At 37.0% G+C, this 21,852-nt stretch overlaps 1 protein-coding gene across 7 annotated transcripts in view; it reads right to left on the bottom strand.

The window, feature by feature from the left end:
- The window catches only part of TRIM37 (tripartite motif containing 37), a 197,491-nt gene that overhangs the window by 40,182 nt on the left and 135,457 nt on the right, over positions 1-21,852 (bottom strand). For 5 of the 7 annotated variants that reach the window (XM_064582669.1, XM_064582668.1, XM_064582670.1 and 2 more), the window contains exons 19-22: positions 18,822-19,127; positions 9,990-10,118; positions 9,445-9,634; positions 7,580-7,716 (exon numbers count right to left, since the gene is read on the bottom strand). In XM_064582669.1, coding sequence (XP_064438739.1) covers positions 7,580-7,716; positions 9,445-9,634; positions 9,990-10,118; positions 18,822-19,127 — 762 coding nt within the window. The remainder of the gene's footprint in view (positions 1-7,579; positions 7,717-9,444; positions 9,635-9,989; positions 10,119-18,821; positions 19,128-21,852) is intronic. The other 2 variants (XM_054510910.2, XM_045889262.3) reach the window with 1 other exon arrangement.

Here is a 21,852-nt window from a genome sequence, read left to right as displayed (position 1 = left end):
GTTTAGAGTATATTTTCTGGGGACGTTGTTACCCTGCTAGCATTTTGTTCTCTCACTAATCTATTCTCTTCTGGGCAAAATGACAAGACGGAAGAAATCACCTCAACAAAAAGAACAAGAGGTAGTACCGACTGCCAGGGACCTACTCAATACGGACATTAGTACCATGTCGGATCTGGAGTTCAGAATCATCACTTTAAAGATACCAGCTGGGCTTGAGAAAAGCATGGAAATTATTAGAGAAACCCTTTCTGGAAAGTAAAAGAACTAAAATCTAACCAAGTCGAAATCAAAAAGGCTATTAATGAGGTGCAATCAAATATGGGGGCGCTAACTGCTAGGATAAATGAGGAAGAAGAGAGAATCAGTGATATAGAAGACCAAATGATGGAAAATAAAGAAGCTGAGACAAAGAGAGATAAACAAGTACTGGATCATGAGGGCAGAATTCGAGAGGTAAGTGATACCGTAAGACGAAACAACATTAGAATACTTGGGATCCCAGAAGAAGAAGAAAGAGAGAGAGGGGCAGAAGGTATATTGGAGCAAATTATAGCAGAGAACTTCCCTAATTTGGGGAAGGAAACAGGCATCAAAATCCAGGAGGCACAGAGAACCCCTCTCAAAATCAATAAAAATAGGTCAACACCCCAACATCTAATAGTAAAACTTATGAGTCTCAGAGATAAAGAGAAAATCCTGAAAGCAGCTTGGGAGAAGAGATCTGTAACCTACAATGTAGAAGCATTAGATTGGCAACAGACCTATCCACATGGGACCTGGAAGGCCAGAAAGGACTGGCATGATATATTTAGAGCACTAAATGAGAAAAATATGCAGCCAAGGATACTATATCCAGCTAGGCTGTCATTGAAAATTGAAGGAGAGATAAAAAGCTTCCAGGACAAACAAAAACTAAAGGAATTTGCAAACACGAAACCAGCCCTACAAGAAATATTGAAAGGGGTCCTCTAAGCAAAGAGAGACCCTAAAAGTAACATAGACCAGAAAGGAACACAGACAATATACAGTAACAGTCACTTTACAGGAATACAATGGCACTAAATTCATATCTTTCAATAGTTACCCTGAATGTAAGTGGGCTAAATGCCCCAATGAAAAGACACAGGCTATCAGACTGGATTAAAAAACAAGACCCATCGATATGCTGTCTGCAACAGACTCATTTTAGACCCAAAGACACCCCCAGATTGAAAGTGAGGGGGTGGAAAACCATTTACCATGCTAATGGACACCAAAAGAAAGCTGGTGTGGCAATCTTATATCAGATAAATTAGATTTTAAACCAAAGACTATAATAAGAGATGAGGAAGGACACTATATCCTACTTAAAGGGTCTATCCAACAAGAAGATCTAACAATTGTAAATATCTATGCCCCTAACATGGGAGCAGCCAATTATATAAGGCAATTAATAACAAAAGCAAAGAAACACATTGACAACAATACGATAATAGTGGGGGACTTTAACACCCCCCTCACTGAAATGGACAGATCATCTAAGCAAAAGATCAACAAGGAAATAAAGGCTTTAAATGACACCCTGGAAAAAAAAAATTAAAAAATAAATAAATAAAAAACAAATGACACACTGGACCAAATGGACTTCACAGACATATTCAGAACATTCCATCCCAAAGCAATGGAATACACATTCTTCTCTAGTGCCCATGGAACATTCTCCAGAATCGATCACATCCTAGGTCATAAATCAGGTCTCAACCGGTACCAAAAGATTGGGATCATTCCCTGCCTATTTTCAGACCACAATGCTTTGAAACTAGAACTCAATCACAAGAGGAAAGTCAGAAAGAACTCAAATACATGGAGGCTAAAGAGCATTCTGCTGAAGAATGAATGGGTCAACCAGGAGATTAAAGAAGAATTTAAAAAATTCATGGAAACCAATGAAAATGAAAACACAACTATTCAAAATCTTTGGGATGCAGCAAAGGCAGCCCTAAGAGGAAAGTATATAGCAATACAAGCCTTTCTCAAGAAACAAGAAAGGTCTCAAGTACACAACCTAACCCTACACCTAAAGGAGCTGGAGAAAGAACAGCAAATAAAACCTAAACCCAGCAGGAGAAGAGAAATAATAAACATCAGAGCAGAAATCAATGAAATAGAAACTAAAAGAACAGTAGAACAGATCAACGAAACTAGGAGCTGGTTCTTTGAAAGAATTAACAAGATTGATAAACCCCTGGCCAGACTTATCAAAAAGAGAAGAGAAATGACCCAAATCAACAAAATCATGAATGAAAGAGGAGAGATCACAACCAACACCAAAGAAATACAAACAATTATAAGAATATATTATGAGCAACTCTATGCCAGCAAATTAGATCACCTGGAAGAAATGGATGCATTCCTAGAGATGTATCAACTACCAAAACTGAACCAGGAAGAAATAGAAAACCTGAACAGACCTATAACCACTAAGGAAATTGAAGCAGTCATCAAAAATCTCCCAACAAACAAAAGCCCAGGGCCAGATGGCTTCCCAGGGGAATTCTACCAAACATTTCAAGAAGAATGAATACCCATTCTTCTGAAACTGTTCCAAAAAATAGAAATGGAAGGAAAACTTCCAAACTCGTTTTATGAGGCCACCATTACCTTGATCCCAAAACCAGACAAAGACCCCATCAAAAAGGAGAATTACAGACCAATATCCCTGATGAACATGAATGCAAAAATTCTCACCAAAATACTAGCCAATAGGATCCAACAGTACATTAAAAGGATTATTCACCACGACCAAGTGGGATTTATCCCTGGGCTGCAAGGTTGGTTCAACATCCGCAAATCAATTGATATAATACATTAACAAAAGAAAGAACAAGAACCATATGATCCTCTCAATAGATGCAGAAAAAGCATTTGACAAAGTACAGCATCCTTTCTTGATCAAAACTCTTCAGAGTATAGGCATAGAGGGTACATACCTCAATATCATAAAAGCCATCTATGAAAAACCTACAGCGAATATCATTCTCAATGGGGAAAAACTGAGAGCTTCCCCCCTAAGGTCAGGAACGCGGCAGGGATGTCCACTATCACCACTGCTATTCAACATAGTATTAAAAGTCCTAGCCACAGCAATCAGACAACAAAAAGAAATCAAAGGCATCCAAATCGGCAAAGAAGACGTCAAACTCTCACTGTTTGCAGATGATATGATACTTTATGTGGAAAACCCCAAAGACTCCACCCCAAAACTGCTAGAACTCATACAGGAATTCAGTAAAGTGGCAGGATATAAAATCAATGCAAAGAAGTCAGTGGCATTCCTATACACTAACAAGACAGAAGAAAGAGAAATTAAGGAGTCGATCCCATTTACAATTGCACCCAAAACCATAAGATACCTAGGAATAAATCTAACCAAAGAGGCAAAGGATCCGTACTCAGAAAACTATAAAATACTCATGAAAGAAATTGAGGAAGATACAAAGAAATGGAAAGAAGTTCCATGCTCATGGATTGGAAGAACAAATATTGTGAAGATGTCAATGCTACCTAGAGCAATCTACACATTCAATGCAATCCCCATCAAAATACCATCCACTTTTTACAAAGAAATGGAACAAATAATCCTAAAATTTGTATGGAACCAGAAAAGACCCCACATAGCCAGAGGAATGTTGAAAAAGAAAACCAAAGCTGGCGGCATCACAATTCCGGACTTCCAGCTCTATTACAAATTTGTCATCATCAAGACAGTATGGTACTGGCACAAAAACAGACACACAGATCAATGGAACAGAATAGAGAGCCCAGAAATGGACCCTCAACTCTATGGTCAACTAATCTTCGACAAAGCAGGATAGAATGTCCAATGGAACAAAGACAGTCTCTTCAACAAATGGTGTTGGGAAAACTGGACAGCCACATGCAGAAGAATGAAACTGGACCATTTCCTTACACCACACACAAAAATAGACTCCAGATGGTTGAAAGACCTCAATGTGAGACAGGAGTCCATCAAAATCCTAAAGGAGAACACAGGCAGCGACCTCTTCGACCTCAGCCACAGCAACTTCTTCCTAGAAACATCGCCAAAGGCAAGGGAGGCAAGGGCAAAAATGAACTATTGGGACTTCATCAAGATCAAAAGCTTTTGCACAGCAAAAGAAACAGTCAACAAAACCAAAAGACAACTGACACAATGGGAGAAGATATTTGCAAATGACATATCAGATAAAGGGCTAGTATCCAAAATCTATAAAGAACTCATCAAACTCAACACCCAAAGAACAAAGAATCCAATCAAGAAATGGGCAGAAGACAAGAACAGACATTTTTCCAAAGAAGACATCCAAATAGCCAACAGACACATGAAAAAGTGCTCAACATCACTTGGCATCAGGGAAATCCAAATCAAAACCTCAATGAGATACCACCTCACACCAGTCAGAATGGCTAAAATTAACAAGTCAGGAAACGACAGATGTTGGCGGGGATGAGGAGAAAGGGGAACCCTCCTACACTGTTGGTGGGAATGCAAGCTGGTGCAGCCACTCTGGAAAACAGTATGGAGGTTCCTCAAAAAGTTGAAAAATGAGCTACCATATGACCCAGCAATTGCACTACTGGGTATTTACCCCGAAGATACAAAAGTAGGGATCCGAAGGGGTATGTACACCCCGATATTTATAGCAGCAATGTCCACAATAGCCAAACTGTGGAAAGAGCCAAGATGTCCATCGACAGATGAATGGATAAAGAAGATGTGGTGTATATATCTATATCTATATCTATCTATCTATCTATATATACACATACATACATACATACACACACACAATGGAATATTATCCAGCCATCAAAAGGAATGAGATCTTGCCATTTGCAATGACGTTGATGGAACTGGAGGGTATTATGCTGAGCGAAATAAGTCAAACAGAGAAAGACATGTATCATATGACCTCACTGATATACGGAATTCTTAATCTCAGGAAACAAACTGAGGGTTGCTGGAGTGGGGGGTGGGGTGGGAGGGATGGGGTGACTGGGTGATAGACACTGGGGAGGGTATGTGCTCTGGTAAGCGCTGTGAATTGTGCAAGACTGTTGAATCTCAAATCTGTACCTCTGAAACAAATAATGCAATATATGTTAAGAAAAGAAAAAAAAAGAAGATAGGAGGAGTGGAAGAATGAAGGCGGGGAAATTGGAGGGGGAGATGAACCATGAGAGACAATGGACTCTGAAAAACAAACTGAGGGTTCTGGGGGGTGCTGGGAGGATGGGTTAGCCTGGTGATGGGTATTAAAGAGGGCACGTTCTGCATGGAGTACTGGGTGTTATGCACAAACAATGAATCATGGGACACTACATCTAAAACTAATGATGTAATGTATGGGGATTAACATAACAATAAAAAAATTTGAAAAAAAAATATAATGAGGACTTAGTAAATATTATTTTTATTATTCCATACCTGTTCTCTGAGCTCCCTATACACCCTATCACAGCACCCATGCCATTAAATGGTCTGACACCTGACTGATGGTTTTCAATTGCTCTCCCTGCATCCTTTTCCACACCTCCCTCCCACTACCACCAACACATATATCCACCAACATACCTGAGAACTACACCCTGTACCCATTTGAAACTGTGATCTACTCTGGCATGTGATTCTTAAGAAGGAGTGGTCATCCCTGGTTGGGTCATTCAACTCAACCAGTGGTTTTCAACTGGGGATGATTTTGCCTCCCAGGGAACATTTTTGGTTATTGTAACTCAGAGGAGGTACTGTTGGCACCTAGTAGTTAAAAGCCAATGATGCCGCTAAACATCCTACAATGCACAAGGCAGCCCTCTACAACAAAGAATCATCTGGCCCAAAATGTCAGTGGGTGTCAAGTTAAAGAAATCCTGAATGAAATAGCAAGTTCAAGAATTACTTCTTCACCAGCATCAAATGCAATAACAGGCAAATTAGAAGCATTTCATAAATGTTGCATGAAGAAAAGGGGGCTGTAATTCCAGCACATGCTATAAACATTTATAATCAATATATATAAATACATCAAAACTAGCTAATCTCTACAGGTCCTTTCTTTAAAGATTTTTAATCGAAATATTTATATCTTAATGTTTTAACAATCAACACTTCACTTTAAAAATCCTTTTCATCTAATCTCTTCTACTGAAGTAAAGCTGGCTGCCACAGGAGCATCAACCTAGAGGGGAGTGTTTAGCATTCTTTAACTAAAAAACCTAAAAAACGCCACCACCACACACACTCTCACAGGGCAGCCGAGGTAAATGGTGGCACCTGCATATATGCTTTGAGCTACAATTCATCAATCACTAAAATTCAAATGAGTGCAGAGGTAGAAGGTGGTAATGATTCAGAGAAATGGGAAAAAAATTTCAATGCCAAATATTAATAAAGTTGACATCCTTTTCTAACATATAAAGGACACAACAATGGCAAAACACATAGCCTTATTTAAAAACACCTTCTGGGGCACCTGAGTGGCTCAGTCATTTAAGCATCTGACTTGATCTCGGCTCAGGTCATGATCTCAGGGTCCTGATATCAAGCCCTTGTCAGGTTCTGCACTTAGTGCAGTCAGCGTGTCTCTCTCCCTCTCCTCCCCTGCCCCCCTCCCATGCATACTCTCTCTCAAATAAATAAAATCTTAAAAAACAAAAACAAAAACTACCCCAAATACCTCTGCTACTCAAAATTACAAAATGTCTCCTATGCTTTTAGATAAAGAATGATAAAACTGGAAGAACACACAGAAGAATACTGAAAATGTAATTGAGAATGAACTGCCAGAGTTGAAGTCAGTTACCATAAAGGATTTTTTTAAATGGCTAAAGTTTGGAATAATTCTATATGAGCAAAGCAATTTACAAATATTAATAAAGACTGACTTCAGGGTGCATGGGTGGCTCAGTCAATTAACTGTCTAACTTCAGCTCAGGTCGTGATCTTAGGTTCCTGGGATGAGTCCTGCTTTGCGCTCCTGGCTCAGCAGGGAGTCTGCTTGTCCCTCTCCCTCTGCCCGTCCCCACCCCAACCCTCACTGCCCTGCCCCCACTCATGCTCTGTCTCTCAAATAAATAAATAAATAAGTAAATAAAATCTTAAAAAAAAGACTGACCTTAAAAGACAAAAGTACTTAACACTTAATATTATAATTAGTTGTTTTTGTGCATGCCTTTCCCCTAAGCCTGTGAACATATCTAATCTCATCTTTGCATATCTAGCAAATTCAATGCCTATCATTGAATTTACTGAATGAGCAGATGAACTGAATGAGCAGATGAACCATCTGTAGATTCCCCCACCCCCCTGTAAACCTCCCTTCTAAGTAAGACATATCCTTTTATGTAGTCAATTATCCACTTTGCCTTCCTCTGTGCTCAGTGTCCTAGTAAATCAAATTCAGTGGCACAACAAATGCTGTATTCAGATCAAGCATGTTGGATGGTAATGTCTCAATAACCTTTAACTACTCCCCAACACCAACACACAAAAAATCATTATTCCCACCTCCCACCAAATTATGACTTTATCATTCCATACCTTCCTCAGGGGCAGCTGAAGCTCCTTCAGGTAGTATAGGTTGTAATTCCCCAGTTTCAGAATTATTTTCCAAATCAGTCATTTGCATTCCTTCCAGACGACCTCCTTTAGTGTTAGCCCTCAAAGGAGAAAACAGCCTGATATTTTTGTATAACTAGTCAGTGATACAATATATATTTTCTTCTTGTCCTGAAACTGAGCATGAAACCAAGGAGGGTATATGGCACTGGTGTTAAATATAAATTTCAAGTATTGTTTTTTAAAAAATTCACTGTAAGACCCACAATAAAAGGTTAGAAAATGATGGACTGTATCAATGGCAATATCCTGGTTGTGATATTGTACCAGTTTTGCAAGATGTCATCATTAGGGGAAACTGGGTAAGGTGCATAGGGTCTCTCTGTATTATTTCTTAGAACTGCATGTGAACATATAATTATCTCAATAAAATTCTGATTAAAAGACAAAAATAGAAGTCCTAAATAATATGCTCTCATTGATATGGAAAGACCTCAGATATATTATTGAGAAAACAGGGTGTACGTTTTGTATTAAAAAAGCTATATAGTCACAGTTGCTTAAATATGCATAAAAACTGAGAAGACACAGCATATATAAAAAATTAAAAATAGCAGGGATGTGTGTGGGCAGGGAGCTGGAAAACTAAGCAGATGGGAGACAAAGATGGGGAAATTTTCACTTAATATTCTTTTTTTACTTCTCTATTTTTGAACCACTTATTATTAAAATTTTTGCTTACAAACTACTTTAAATCAGGCAAGGAAAAAAAGACACAAGTTAGAAAACACCCACATAAGCCAGGCTAGCAATACAATTAATTGTAAAATGAGGGTTACAGCTAAGAGCTGCAGATATTTACAGAGGATTTTACAGTCTAGAAAAAAAGTCTATGTTCATATACATTTAATTGTTATGACTAAAAGCAGATATAAATATCTCCATAACAAAATATAAAAGCTAGTTGTAGCTTCAACCTGAAAGGAATATGTATAAAATCAGGGTAGGTAAGGAAGGACAAGACAATCCTGATGATTATAACACCTTTCCACTGTTTAAACTGGACCTAAAAGAGAAAACTAAATCATACCAGCTGTTCTTTTACATTTGGTAATTATCCAGACCTTAAAGCTATTTAAATTAGGTAAACTTAAGGGATGTTAATCTCTCTAAATTTAATTCAAAGTTTTTTTTCAAAGTCTCCAAGGTAGAACTATTCCATTGTTTAAACTTAGGAATGTATTTAATATCTATAAGATAGATGAGCAGATGGTATTAATGGCTCATCTAGCACATTCACAGACAATGTATTTCATAATCACTCTATCTTTTTAATGGATGGAAGTTTAATTGACATGGCTGGGATCTGAACTTATGTTTCCTGGGCGAGAGATAAAGGTCACAATATACCCTTTTGAGAAATTCCAACTCTTGAGTTTTGAAGACATTTTCATAAGAGAAGAGAAAATAGGTGAGATAAAGTTCAAAAGCAGTGTTAAAATAAAATTGCCAGAAGTGCTTTGTTACATACAAAATATTCGTAAAAGACCTATGACATAATACGGCCCACCCAACACAAATGTCTTTGAAAAGTGTGGAGGAGATAGAAAGGAAAAAAAAAAAAAGCTGACACATCAAAAACTCACAAGGCAGAATTCACACAAGGTTACACACTTCAGTGAAAATGATATCTAACATAACTGAACGTCTGAAACTATCCCATTTCATTCCATTAAGAAAAAAAGGTCTCTGATACTTTATAGTTAGATTTTAATACAACAAACTGTCTACTAAAAAATTAACAAAGTGGAAATTTATTCATTATGATGTAGACCAAAAGAACTTACCCCAAGGTGACAATTTTCCTCCTTTTCTCAACAGCAGGTAAACCATTGAAAACTGCAACCACAACAGCATCCGAATCCAAAGCTTGACACTGCCGGTCTTCAGATTTTGGCAAAATATCACTGATAGTGCCATGTGTTAAGGCTCGGGGAGAACTGTGCTTGCTCCCAGACTGAGAGCTTCCTGGGGAGCCTACAGAAAAGAAAGAGGATACTTAGAAAGAAGGCAAACAAAGCTCTTTAACCTCCACTTTAGAATATCTCACTACATAAACATTTTTAAACTGCAGGAAAACTCAAAACCAATTAAAAAATATATCCCAGTTTTTTGATGCCAAGTATTTAAAATTAAGGAATCCAGAATATGCAGTCTAATGGCTGCATTTTCTTACCGATGGGTCTGTTCTCTTGTGAGATCAAGGAACTTTCAAATCAAGTTTCAGCACTGTCAGTGCCTTTAAAGATCTAAATCTACGTACACCATAAGATCAGTTTTAAATAACAAACATCTACCCACTGAAATTATATTCTAAACTCTCCAAATTTACCTTCAGATAGAGTTTGACAGTCTCCCTTTGAACGGCTATTTTCCCCAGAGTCTATTGCTCTTCGAAGTGACAGACTACCTGCTATACTGGATCGAGCTGGCTTGGATGAATTACTCTTCTTATTTGTGGCTGCAAAGACATTTAAAAATATTTCCGAATAAGATAAAATAGCACAAAACTCACTACATAGGCAGTCAGAGGAAGGCTAATCTTATGGAATGTATTCTATCTACTGTGTCCAAAAAACCCAGGACACTCTGGTCCCAAATGGTTTATTTGGGGTCTTATGCAGAAAGTATTCCTACTTTGCTACTTGTGGACCAGAGTCTTAACAAAACCAGAAAAATATTAGTAAACCCCAAAAGAAAAATCCTACCAGATATGAACTCCAATCTCAATACCAAAGTATTAACAACAAAAATAAAACCCCGAAAACACTTGAAAATTGTAAATTATTGGATTAACAAGAAAATCAATTACAAATAAATCACAAATAAAATACACAAGATGTTTGTGGCTAAAATAATTAGGAAAAGAAAATGTACAGACATAATGAATTAGAAAAAAATGAAACTAAGTGGCCTACTACGCAAACTCGAGGAGCTAGAAAAAGAATAAAAATAAATAAAAAGAAAGAAGATATGCATTTAAAGGTAATAAACAGGATCAGCAAGGTAGCAGGACACAAGACCAAGAACTGATTATCTTTTTATAGACCAGCAAAGCACAATTCAAGAATGCAATTAAGTAACAATTCCATTTACCGTAGCATCAAATAGAATAAAATATTTAAGAAAAAATTTAATAAATACTTGCACATTGCAAACTATCACACACTGCTGAAAGATAATAAAGATGGAAATTTTTTAATATTTCCAATAAATGCTTAATAAAAAAAAAAGAAGGGAAAAATACGGTGTTCACTGATCAGAAGACTTAATATTGTTAACATGGCAATACACCCAAAATTGATCTACAAATTCAACACAATCCCTATAAAAATTCCAACTGTTTTTTAAAATTTTATTTTTAAATTTTTTAAAGAGAGAGAAAAGGGGAGGGAGGGGCAGAGAGAGTAGGCAAGAGAGATTCTCCAGCAGACTCCCAGCTGAGTGAGTGAGGAGCCCGATGTGGGGCTCAATTCCACAATCCTGAGATCACGACCTGAGCCAAAACCAAGAGTTGGACGCTTAACCAAGCCATCCAAGAGCCCTAGCTGTTTTACTTTTTAACTGCAGAAATTGGTAAGTTGATTCTAAAATTCATATGAAAAGATCCAGAATACCCAAAATATCTTGAAGGGAAGACTCATAGCAGCATTATTCATAATAGTCAAAAAGTGGAAAAACACTACATGATGCCCATCAAATGATGAGTAGGTAAACAGAACACGGTACACATATACAATGAAGTTATGACTCAGCCATAAAAAGGAATGAAATAATACATGCTACAACATGGATGACCCTTGGAAATGTTATGCTAAGTGAAAGAAGCCAGACACAGAGGCCCATATTGTATGATTCTATTTATATGAAAAGTCCAGAAGAAGTAAAACCATATAGAGAAACTAGACTAGAGGTTACCAGGAGATACGGGGAGGGAAAAATGGAGAGTGACTGTTCACACGTCTGGAGTTTTTGGCGAGAGAGTGATGAAAATGTTGTAGACAGTGTTCTAGATAATGGTGATCATTACATGACTTTGTGAATATATTAAAAACTGTTGAATTGTACACTTGAAGAAAAAGATGTGAGAAAAAATTGCAGTGGAAAAATTGGTCTTAATGTATATATAAATTATAATATGGTCCTTAACCAATAATGCATTCTGTTAATGGACTATTAAATTAAAATAGAAACAAAGGTAGAATTTAATGTAATAAAAAGGTAGAAGATGCTGGAGTGGAGGGGGTGGGAGGGATGGGGTGGCTGGGTGATGGACATTGGGGAGGGTATGTGCTATATGGTGAGCGCTGTGAATTGCGTTAAGACGGATAAATCACAGACCTTTACCCCTGAAACAAATAATACATTATATGTTAATAAAAAAAAAAACAGTAGAAGACAGTAAATGAAAATATATCTAAGAACTAGTCTTTGAAGAGACAAATAAAATGGACAAGTTTCCAGCAAGTCAAATCAAAGGATAAAATAAGAAAACACATATAAGCAAAATAAGAGAAAAAGTTTAACAGCCCATATTTAGAGAACTTTTTAAAATTTAAGAGACCAGAATAAGCGGCTTTATAACAATAAATTTAAATATTTAATAAAATGAGTAATTTTCAAGGAAAATTAATTATGGAAACCGGCTTAAGGAGGAGAAATATGAGACCAATAAACACACTGAAATTAAACAGGTTGTTAAAGTTCTGTCCCTGAAAGAACTACTAACTGGTTTTATGAACGAGTTTCATTAACTTTTAAAGAGCAGATAAGATGTTAAAATAATTTCACACCACAGAAAAGGACAAAAGCTTCTGAATTTATTCCGTAAGGCTGGCATAAAATTGAAATTCATATGGGTTAAGGATAATTTAACAAAAATACAACTCGATTTTACTTATGACTACAATAGTCAAGAATTCTAAGTAAAATATTAGCAAACTGAATATGGCCGTATATTTAAAAAAATTATAAATTATCAAAACCAAATAGGATTCATTCTACTATCTCGAGAATGGTCATAATTAGATTAAGATAATTAGATAAAGAATGTAATTCTTTAAAGTTAAAATAATCAAACAAAACAATATGATCATTTTGACATAAGCCAAAAAAGCATAATTCTATACAACTTCTTGAGAAACAACAACCTCTTACTAAGTAGAAAAAGAGGTAGTTTGGTGCAATGGTGAAAGCCACAGGCTCTGTGGTTCAAGTTCTTGGCTCTGCCAATTACCACTGTGAAACTCTGAGAATGCTGTTTAATGCCCTGTGCCTCCATTTATCTATCTGTAAATTGGGGATAAAAATAACTTGCCTCAGAGTTGTTGGGATTAAGTGAGTTAACACATATGTGACTTACTTAGAATGATACCCCACACAGAGTAAACAGTGGTACTTATTGTATACAGTAATTATTAGCAATAGAAGAATATATCTTTTAACTTGGTTAAAAACTATTAAAACATATAGCACAGGCGCCTAGGTGGCACAGTCAGTCATGCATCTGACTTGGTTTCGGCTCAGGTCGAGACCTAAGGATCATGAGATTGAGCCCTGCGTCCGGCTCCACGCTCAGCACGAAGTCTGGTTGAGATTCTGTCTCCCTCTCCTTCTGTCCCTCCTGCTCCTGTGCTCATACTTTCTCTTTCTCGCTCTCTAAAATAAAAAAATAAATCCTTAATGAAATATATAGCAAATTTTATACTTGAGAAAACTAAAGGAATTCCTAAACAGAGTTGAAAACATTATAAAAATTCTATTACTGCTATTAGCATTGTTCTGAGATCCTAGCCTAGACAATGAAAAATGAAAAGTAAATAAGCAAAAAAGGAATGAGCAAACTATAATTATTTGCTGATATGATCATCTACTTAAAAATTCAAGATAACTGACTGAAAAACTTAGAATTTAAAAATTTCACTAAGTGGGCTGAATACAAGACAAACCTATAAAAACCAACAGTATTCCTACAAGTGACAAATAATTAGAAAATATTCTGGGGGGGGCAGGGGAGGAAATCCCACTCACAATAGCAACCTAAGTTATAACCTATTTAGAAATGAATATAACAAGACATATACAGAACTTATATGAAGAAAACTAAAACTGTGAAGTATAGATGAGAGATGACCAGAAAAATGGAGAGAAATACCACTTTCCCAGATACTAATGCTTCAATACTGAAAAATGTCAGTTCCCCAAATTAAATGTAATTAAATCCATTAAATAATGCAATTCCAGTCAAAATGTTTTTCTGGAAGAGTAAATATGCAAGAACCATCAAGAATATTTTGAAAACAAAAACAAAAATGAAGGCAAGTCAATTAGTTTACAAACTAGGATATATAGTAGTTAAAAACACTACAAATATTCAGTTGAACAATATCAAATTGCTGTTTTTGCAGGTCAAAAACAGTTGCATGCTGGCAATTTCATATGATTTAACCTCTGTGAACAAATTTAAAAACAGAACAATGCAAATATGGGAATTTGGTCTATTAAAGGATGCATTTCATATTGTTGGACAGAGTGGAATCTTCAAAAAACATGTTTCTTTTGGGGGGGAAAAAAATCACTGAACTTACCTCACACACCATCATGAAAAACAAATCATATACGGTATAGTGACCTAAATGTTAAAAAATTTAAAAAAATACCGTAAGAAAACGGGTCATTTTTATAAACTTGGGAGTTAAAAAGGCCTTCCAAATAAAAACATTAAACCTCAAAACCATGAATACTATTAATAGATCTGTCTAAAATAAAAAATTACAACTTTTGTTTAGCAGAAAAATAAAAGCAAGTGACAACAGGAGGGAAGTACTTGCAAAAATAGGTAACAAAAGCTTTTTGCAAAAGTCCATCTAAAGAGCATTACTTCTTTCTGTTTTAGATTGTCATTTCCTTGACAACTAGATGAGGTTGAGTATCCTTTGAGATGCATACCGTCCATTTGTATTTCTTCTTATGTTAACGGCCTAATCATAACCTTTACTTCATTTTCTATTGAATTGTCATGCTTATTTTAGGAGGAGCCTATGTATTTGGCAATCATCCTCTCCTCTATTCATCTCTACTGGATTACTGCCACCTACGGTATTAAGCATTAAAATATCCCATTTTAATAAACACACACACAGCCCAGAAATAAATGCTCACATATATACTCAAATGATTTCCTTTTTTTTTTTTTTAAGTACTCTCTACCTCCAACATGGAGCTTGAACTCACAACCCTGAGATCGAGTCACACACTCTACTGAGTGAGCCAACCAGGAGCCCCTTTAATGATATCCAACAAGGGTATCAAGACCATTCAATGATGAGAGGAAAATCTTTTCAACAAAGGGTGACAGGAAAGCTGATATCCATACACAAAGGAATGAAGTTGGACCTTTACCTAATACCATATACAAAATTAACTAAAAATAGATCCAAGACATTTATAAATATTAGATCTAAAACTATAAAACTCTTGGGGCGCCTGGGTGGTGAAGTCAGTTAAGCACTGGACTCTTGGTTTCAACTCAGGTCGTGATCTCAGAGTTGAGCCCTGCAACAGGCGCAGTTTCTCTCTCTCCATCTCCTTCTGCCCCTCCCCCCCAAATAAATAAATCTTTAAAAAAAAATAACAGCAACAACAAAAAACCCCTACAAAACTCATACAAGAAAACATAGGGGAAAAGCTTCACAGCATTAGCTTTAGCGAAATATGACACCAAAGCACAGGCAACAAAAGGAAAAAAAAAGATAAACTGGACTTCAACAAAATTAAAAACTTTTACCATCAAAAGATACCAGCAGACACTATAAAATGTTCAACACCACTGATAAATGTGAATCAAAAGCACAATAAGACAATAAAATACCGCTTCACACGCATTACTATGGCTATTAGCAAAGACAAAACAAAACCATAAAATTGTAAGTGATGGGGAAGATGTGGACAAACTGGAGCCCTTGTGCACTATTAGGTAGGAAGTAAAATGGTGCAACCTCTATAGAAAACTGAATGGCAATTCCTCAAAAAATTAAAAACTGAGTTACCATATGATTCAGCAATTCCGCTTTTACATTTATATGCCCAGAAAAATGGAAAACAGGGTCTTGAAGAGATGAACACTCATCCTCATAGCTGCATTATTCACAATAGCCAAAAAGTAGGTGCCAATCCAGTGTCCATCAAAGGATGAATGGATAAACAAAAAGAGGCATACACATATACACACAACGGATTATCAAATAGCCACAAAAAGAGAATTCTTTTTTTTTTTTTTTTTAAGATTTTATTTATTTATTTGACAGAGAGAGACACAGCGAGAGAGGAAACACAAGCAGGGGGAGTGGGAGAGGGAGAAGCAGGTCTCCCGTGGAGCAGGGAGCCCGATGCGGGGCTTGATCCCAGGACCCTGGGATCATGACCTGAGCGGAGGGCAGACACTTAATGACTGAGCCACCCAGGCACCCCCAAAAAGAAAATTCTGACACATGCTACAATATGGATGAACCCTGAAGACATTATGCTAAGTGAAATAAGCCAGACACAAAATTATGTTTCCACTTATACAAGGTACCTAGAATAATCAAGTTTAGAGAGACAGGAAGTAAATAGTGGCTGCCAGGCACTGGGAGGAGGAAGAGTAGAGAGCTACTGTTTAATAGGTAGAGAGATTCAGTTGCGCAAGATAAAAAGAGGTCTGTGGATGGATGGTGGTGACAGTAGCACAACAACGTGCATGTACTTTATGCCACTGAACAGTACTACTTAAAAAAGTTAGGACAGTAAATTCTGTTTAACAAATTGTGGTAAATTCCTTTTAAAAATTGAACATAGAATTATCATATGATTCAGCAATGCCACTCTGGGTATACCCCAAAGAACTGAAAGTAGAGACTCAAACAGATATTTGCACACCCAAATGCATAACAGCATTAGTCACAATAGCCAAAAGATGGAACCAATGCAAATGTCCATCAATGGATGAAATGTGGTACATACATACAATGGAATATTATTCAGCCTTAAAAAGGAATGGATTTCTGATACATGATGCAATATGGATGAACCTTGAAGACATTATGCAAAAGTGAAGGAAGTCAGCATAAAAAGACAAATACTTTATGGTTCCACTTATGTGAGATATCTAGAATAGTCAAGTTCAGAGAAACAAAGTGGAACAGTGGTTGCCAGGGGTTGGGTTGGGGGTGGAGTTATTATTTAAAGGGTATAGAATTTCAGTTTTACAAGATGAAAAAAGTTCTGTGACTGCGTAGTGGTGATGGTTGTACAACAGTGTGAATGTACTTAATGCAACAGAACCATACCTAAAAATATCTATAATGGTAAGTTTTATGTTATGTACATTTTACCACAGTAAAAAAGAAATAGGTCAAGAAAAAAAAAAAAAGCATATATGCTTAAGAAAGTGAATACATAGACAGATAACAGCAAACTCTTTTTTGACTCCACACGCCTTCCAGGTACCACCCAAACTTTTGAAAGAGTTGTGCAATAATGTTCCAGTTTCTCATTGTGTTCACCCTGCTACACTCCTCCATGGGAATGATTATTAAAAGCGCCACCCACATTTCAACTCGACACCTCTCAATGGTACGACCACTCCATTTCTTTCATGAGATATTATCCTTTCTAGTTTTTCTCGTACCTTAATGATTAGATTCTTTTCAATTTCCTTTACTGGCCTTCTCTTCATTACCAAGCCTTTAAATGTTAAAGTGCCCCAGAGCCAAAATTTCTCTTCTCCATTTAAATTTACTCCATACTTGTTCTTATTCAGTCCCTGACTTTAAACAATATCTGATACTGTTGATTCCCAATTGTTTACGTCCAGCTGTGACCACATACGCTTCAGATTTATGTACCAATTCACCTGCCTAGAAGACATTTTACTAGGATAACTAGGAGCCATCTCAAACCTAACATGTTTAAACAAGAATCCCTAACTTCCTGCCCCCCAACTCCCCCCTCAACCCCCACACCAGCTTTTCCCTTATTTGATTTGCATCTAAATTAATGATAGTACCAGTCACTAAGTTGCCTGGGACAAAAACTTAAACACGATTCTTAGTTTTTTTTTCTTTCCATACAACACTATCCAGCCTTTCTTATCAGGGTTGTGGGAAAGAACTGAGCCCTCTTGGTCTAAAATATCCATTGTAATTAATGAACTGACTTCTATGTATCTAGAATAGTACTAGTTATGTAGCATCCTTGGGAGAATTAACAAAGATGGGAACCTCAGATGAGAAGGGCTGCTAGACTATGAGCAAGTCCACCTACCCACTGTAGTAACTCCAGAATAGGCCACCATATTTCACACACACTATTGTTATAGGCTGTTTCACAACCCCCATTCAACCCCTTTCAGACCCTTCTTCATACAAGAAGCAAAGTAATCTTTGTAAAAGGTAAATCCGATCATAAATGCCCCCTCCCCCACCCCACCCCTTTTCATTCTCTAGAGATCCTCCTAAAATCAGAATAAAACTCAAATCCTTATCCAGGTCTTACACGTCCATACCTGATACAGACCCTGCCTACCCCTCTGACTTATCTCCTAGTATTCTCCCCACTGCTTTGTTCACCATATTAAACCATATTGGTATTCCTTTGAGCTTTCAAACATGCAGAACAGCAAATACTTTATCAGTGACTTTGCATTTTCTGTTCTGTTTACCCAGAACAACGTGTCCCACAGATCTTTGCATGGCTGCCACCTTCTCAACCTTTAGGTCTCAGTTCAAATGTTGCCTCCTCAGAGACTTTCTCCTACCACCCTAACCTAAGCAGCACACTCCTCACCTTCCCATCCCACTCCTCTGTTGTTTCCTTCACAGGACTTTTTACTAACTGAAATTATCTTTACTTGTCTACACATTTTAATGTCCGATTCCCACCGCATGAATATATGAAAGCAAGATCCAAGGGGTTAAGGATTTTGTCTTGTTTATTGCCCAGCACAGAATATGCAATCAAGAAATGTTAGCTCTATACAGTAGAAAATATACAGTTTTGAATGGGAGAAAAGGCTGTATATATAGTCTTACTTCATTGTAAGAAAGACGTTTAAATATTATTCTGAAAATAACCCATTCTCTAGCTTCCCAAATGACAGAGAAATGACATTAAAGGATCCACTTACAGTTTCGTATGTAACCAGCAACTGATGACTTTGCCAAGAGCTCCATTCCCAAATCCTGTAATCTGCCACAGTTTTCAGCTCCACAAGCAGCCAGAGCTGCCTGGTCAGCAGAAAAAAGGCTTGCCTGCATGTCTCCAGAAGCAGCATTGCTGCTTTTGATTTCTGAAAGTGTATTCTTTACATCAGTTTTCATACATCGAACTTCAGCCATCTGAGTTTTGAGTCTTTTCAGCATCTTTAAATCAGAGGGAACTCGCCACATGGCCTGCTGCTTCCTTTGGTCTTTATCTTTTCGAGAATATGATGCTTTAGAGAGAAAGTTACAAGTCATGTTCCATTCATGATAATGTCAATATATGCAGACTTGATGTGTAAAAAAGCTAAAGTGCTTTAGGTGGTATGAATAATAAAAGCACGCATTAAATTCCATTAATGAAAATAAAGATAGCTACAAGTACCCTAACTTTATTCATACCTTCAAAGTTAGAATCTGGTTTACATGATAACCACTCAAATCTGAATTAGTTATTTAATTCTAAAAGTTTAAAAAAGCTGCCCTACTGCCTATGCTTTCTTCTTTATACTTCTCCATTTTTCTCAAATTTCCCACACTGAGCTTTTATTATCTTCATAATTGAAAAAATGAAAACAACCCAGAAGCCAAACAGTCAAATCTGCTATACACAGTATATACAAATACACATATTCCAACTAAGTTTAAAAAGTTGTCCAGCTATTGAGTGCCATGGAACATCATAAAAGAGTATTTTCCTGTCACTGAGTCTTTACAGTCTCTAAAGTAACAATGTTTTCTCTCTTCCCAGAGAAAGTAGCTGTTTTTCAACCCACCCCCCACCCCGCAAATATTAAAAGGAGAGGCGTATTTTGAATATCAAAGAATGTTATGACTGACTCAAAGCAAAAAGAAACCAAGCCCTACAAAAAATGGGGGACCAATGGGCACTAACTAGACATCTGAACTTGCCTACATATTGCAACAACCTTCTACCATAAAAGAGGGAGTACAGTAAAAAGTAGATATTATAGTGTGTTCAACAGCCATTCCCCCACTTCTAACTTGCCAAAAGGACTCAGATTGTGTTCAGGTGTCAGGTGGTAGGCAGCAATGTGCTCAAGGAGGTTAGATCCCTCCTTTGGCCCCAGGGCATATGGGTCATTCCTCTGACAGTGTTTAGGGAGGGTATATGACTCACTTCCAGCCAAAAGTCTTCTGGGAGTCTTCTATCTTAATAGGAGATTTTATTATCTTTGTTTATTTAATATCCGTAAGGAGCTTACTGAATTAAATTAAGTCATTTTATTCTCTCGTATCAATCCTCTGAGGTAACTAAATTCTATTTTTATCTTCATTTTATTTTAGGGGGGGGAGGGGCAGAGGGAGAGAGAGAATCTTAAGCAAGCTCTGCGCTCAGCACGGAGCCTGACATGGGGCTCGATCCCATGACCTGGCCAAAATCGAGTCAGATGCTTAACTGACTGAGCCACCCAAGCACACATAAAAAGAATTTTCTATAAATGAGGTGAGTAAGTTGAGATTTTTGAAACTCAGGATTTGGTCTCAGATCTACCATTTAGTTGCTGTAACTATAGAGAAGTCCACCAACTTCTCAGTCCATTATTTATTTATAAAATGAAGACAATAATATATACCTAACAGGGTTGTCACCAGGCTCAAAAAACTGTTCATGAAAGCATTCTGTGGTGTAGTCCCCATCCAACCCCTTTCCACCAAGATGTCAGAAATGTTTTCTAAAACCCTAATCAGATATTACTTTCCTGCTTAAAACCATTCATGAAAGCACCAGCATGGCCCATTATCTGAGGCCCCTGTCTCTCAGTGGCTTTATCTTCTACCTCTACCCCAAATACATCCCAGTGTTTTGGTATTACTTGCAACTCCGTAATACACAGGCAATGCTACACTCCACTCCTGTACTTTACACATGCCCTATTCCCTTCTCTCTCTCTCTCTCTGTTAACCCAAACCAGAGGAAATCTGAAATGTCTACTCCTTCAGGCACCTAAACCACCGAGAGAGGCATCTCTTCTTCCAAGTCAATTCTTATCTAATTTTTTATAGTACTTGGAGCATACTTCTATTGCAGCACTTGTCACTTCTTACAGTAAGGAAGACAAACATATAGACTGTGAACAACTTATGGTGGAGATTACATCTTAGTGATCTTTGTATTTCAGGCAAAACAACTTATGGCACAAAATATTCAAAATGTTTTGCTAAATAAAATCTTGCACCCCACATCTATATGGACTTAAATATGAAAATCCATATTAACCCACATGGTTCAGTTTATTATTACTAGAAACTGACAAGGATTTTAAAAAGTAAAAATCCCACATGGGAAAATTAAAAAAAAAATTAATCAAGCCTCCTTAATCTGATAGACAACTACTGAGCCTGTTTCAAATGCTAGGCATTGTGCTGGGCAGGGAATACGACAGTGAGTAAGATGAACCCTTGGTCTTTGCCCTCACAAAGCTCACAGTCTAGCTGGAAAAGTGAAAAATAATTTTAGTACCATGTGATAACTGCCAAGACAGGAAAGTGTAATGAGATCTTATACCACAGGAACCTGGCAATTCAATACTGCACTGAAAATAAGCATTCCTGAATGTGCCAGGTTACAAAGTTAATTAGAATTGAGTCTTGTAACAATTCTTTCATATCATTCAGTTATGACCTTCAAGATTGACAGTTCTCTAAAGCCTCTCCTCCAGACATCAGTATCTATCAATGCTACCACCATTTTGGTCATCTAAGCTTCTTCAGAGTCCTCCTTACCACATTCCATTCAGTTGCCAACCCTCTAACTTGATGGGATTCCAAATATTACCACTGCCATGCTACAAGTAAAATCTTAATTATATATAGAGTAGATTACTGTATTCCTTAGAGGTTAAGTGGAACTTCTATAATGTCAGAAGATTCTGAAGACCTTACCTCAGATCCACATATTTTTCAGCATATGATGACTGAGAAAATATCCAGAAA

This window comes from Mirounga angustirostris, unplaced genomic scaffold (genome assembly GCF_029215605.1).
Source record: "Mirounga angustirostris isolate CCGP_5_RB_7025 unplaced genomic scaffold, mMirAng1.0.hap1 SCAF_17, whole genome shotgun sequence".
NCBI classification, from domain to species: Eukaryota; Metazoa; Chordata; class Mammalia; order Carnivora; family Phocidae; genus Mirounga; species Mirounga angustirostris.
This window is presented reverse-complemented; position numbering and strand designations above follow the sequence as displayed.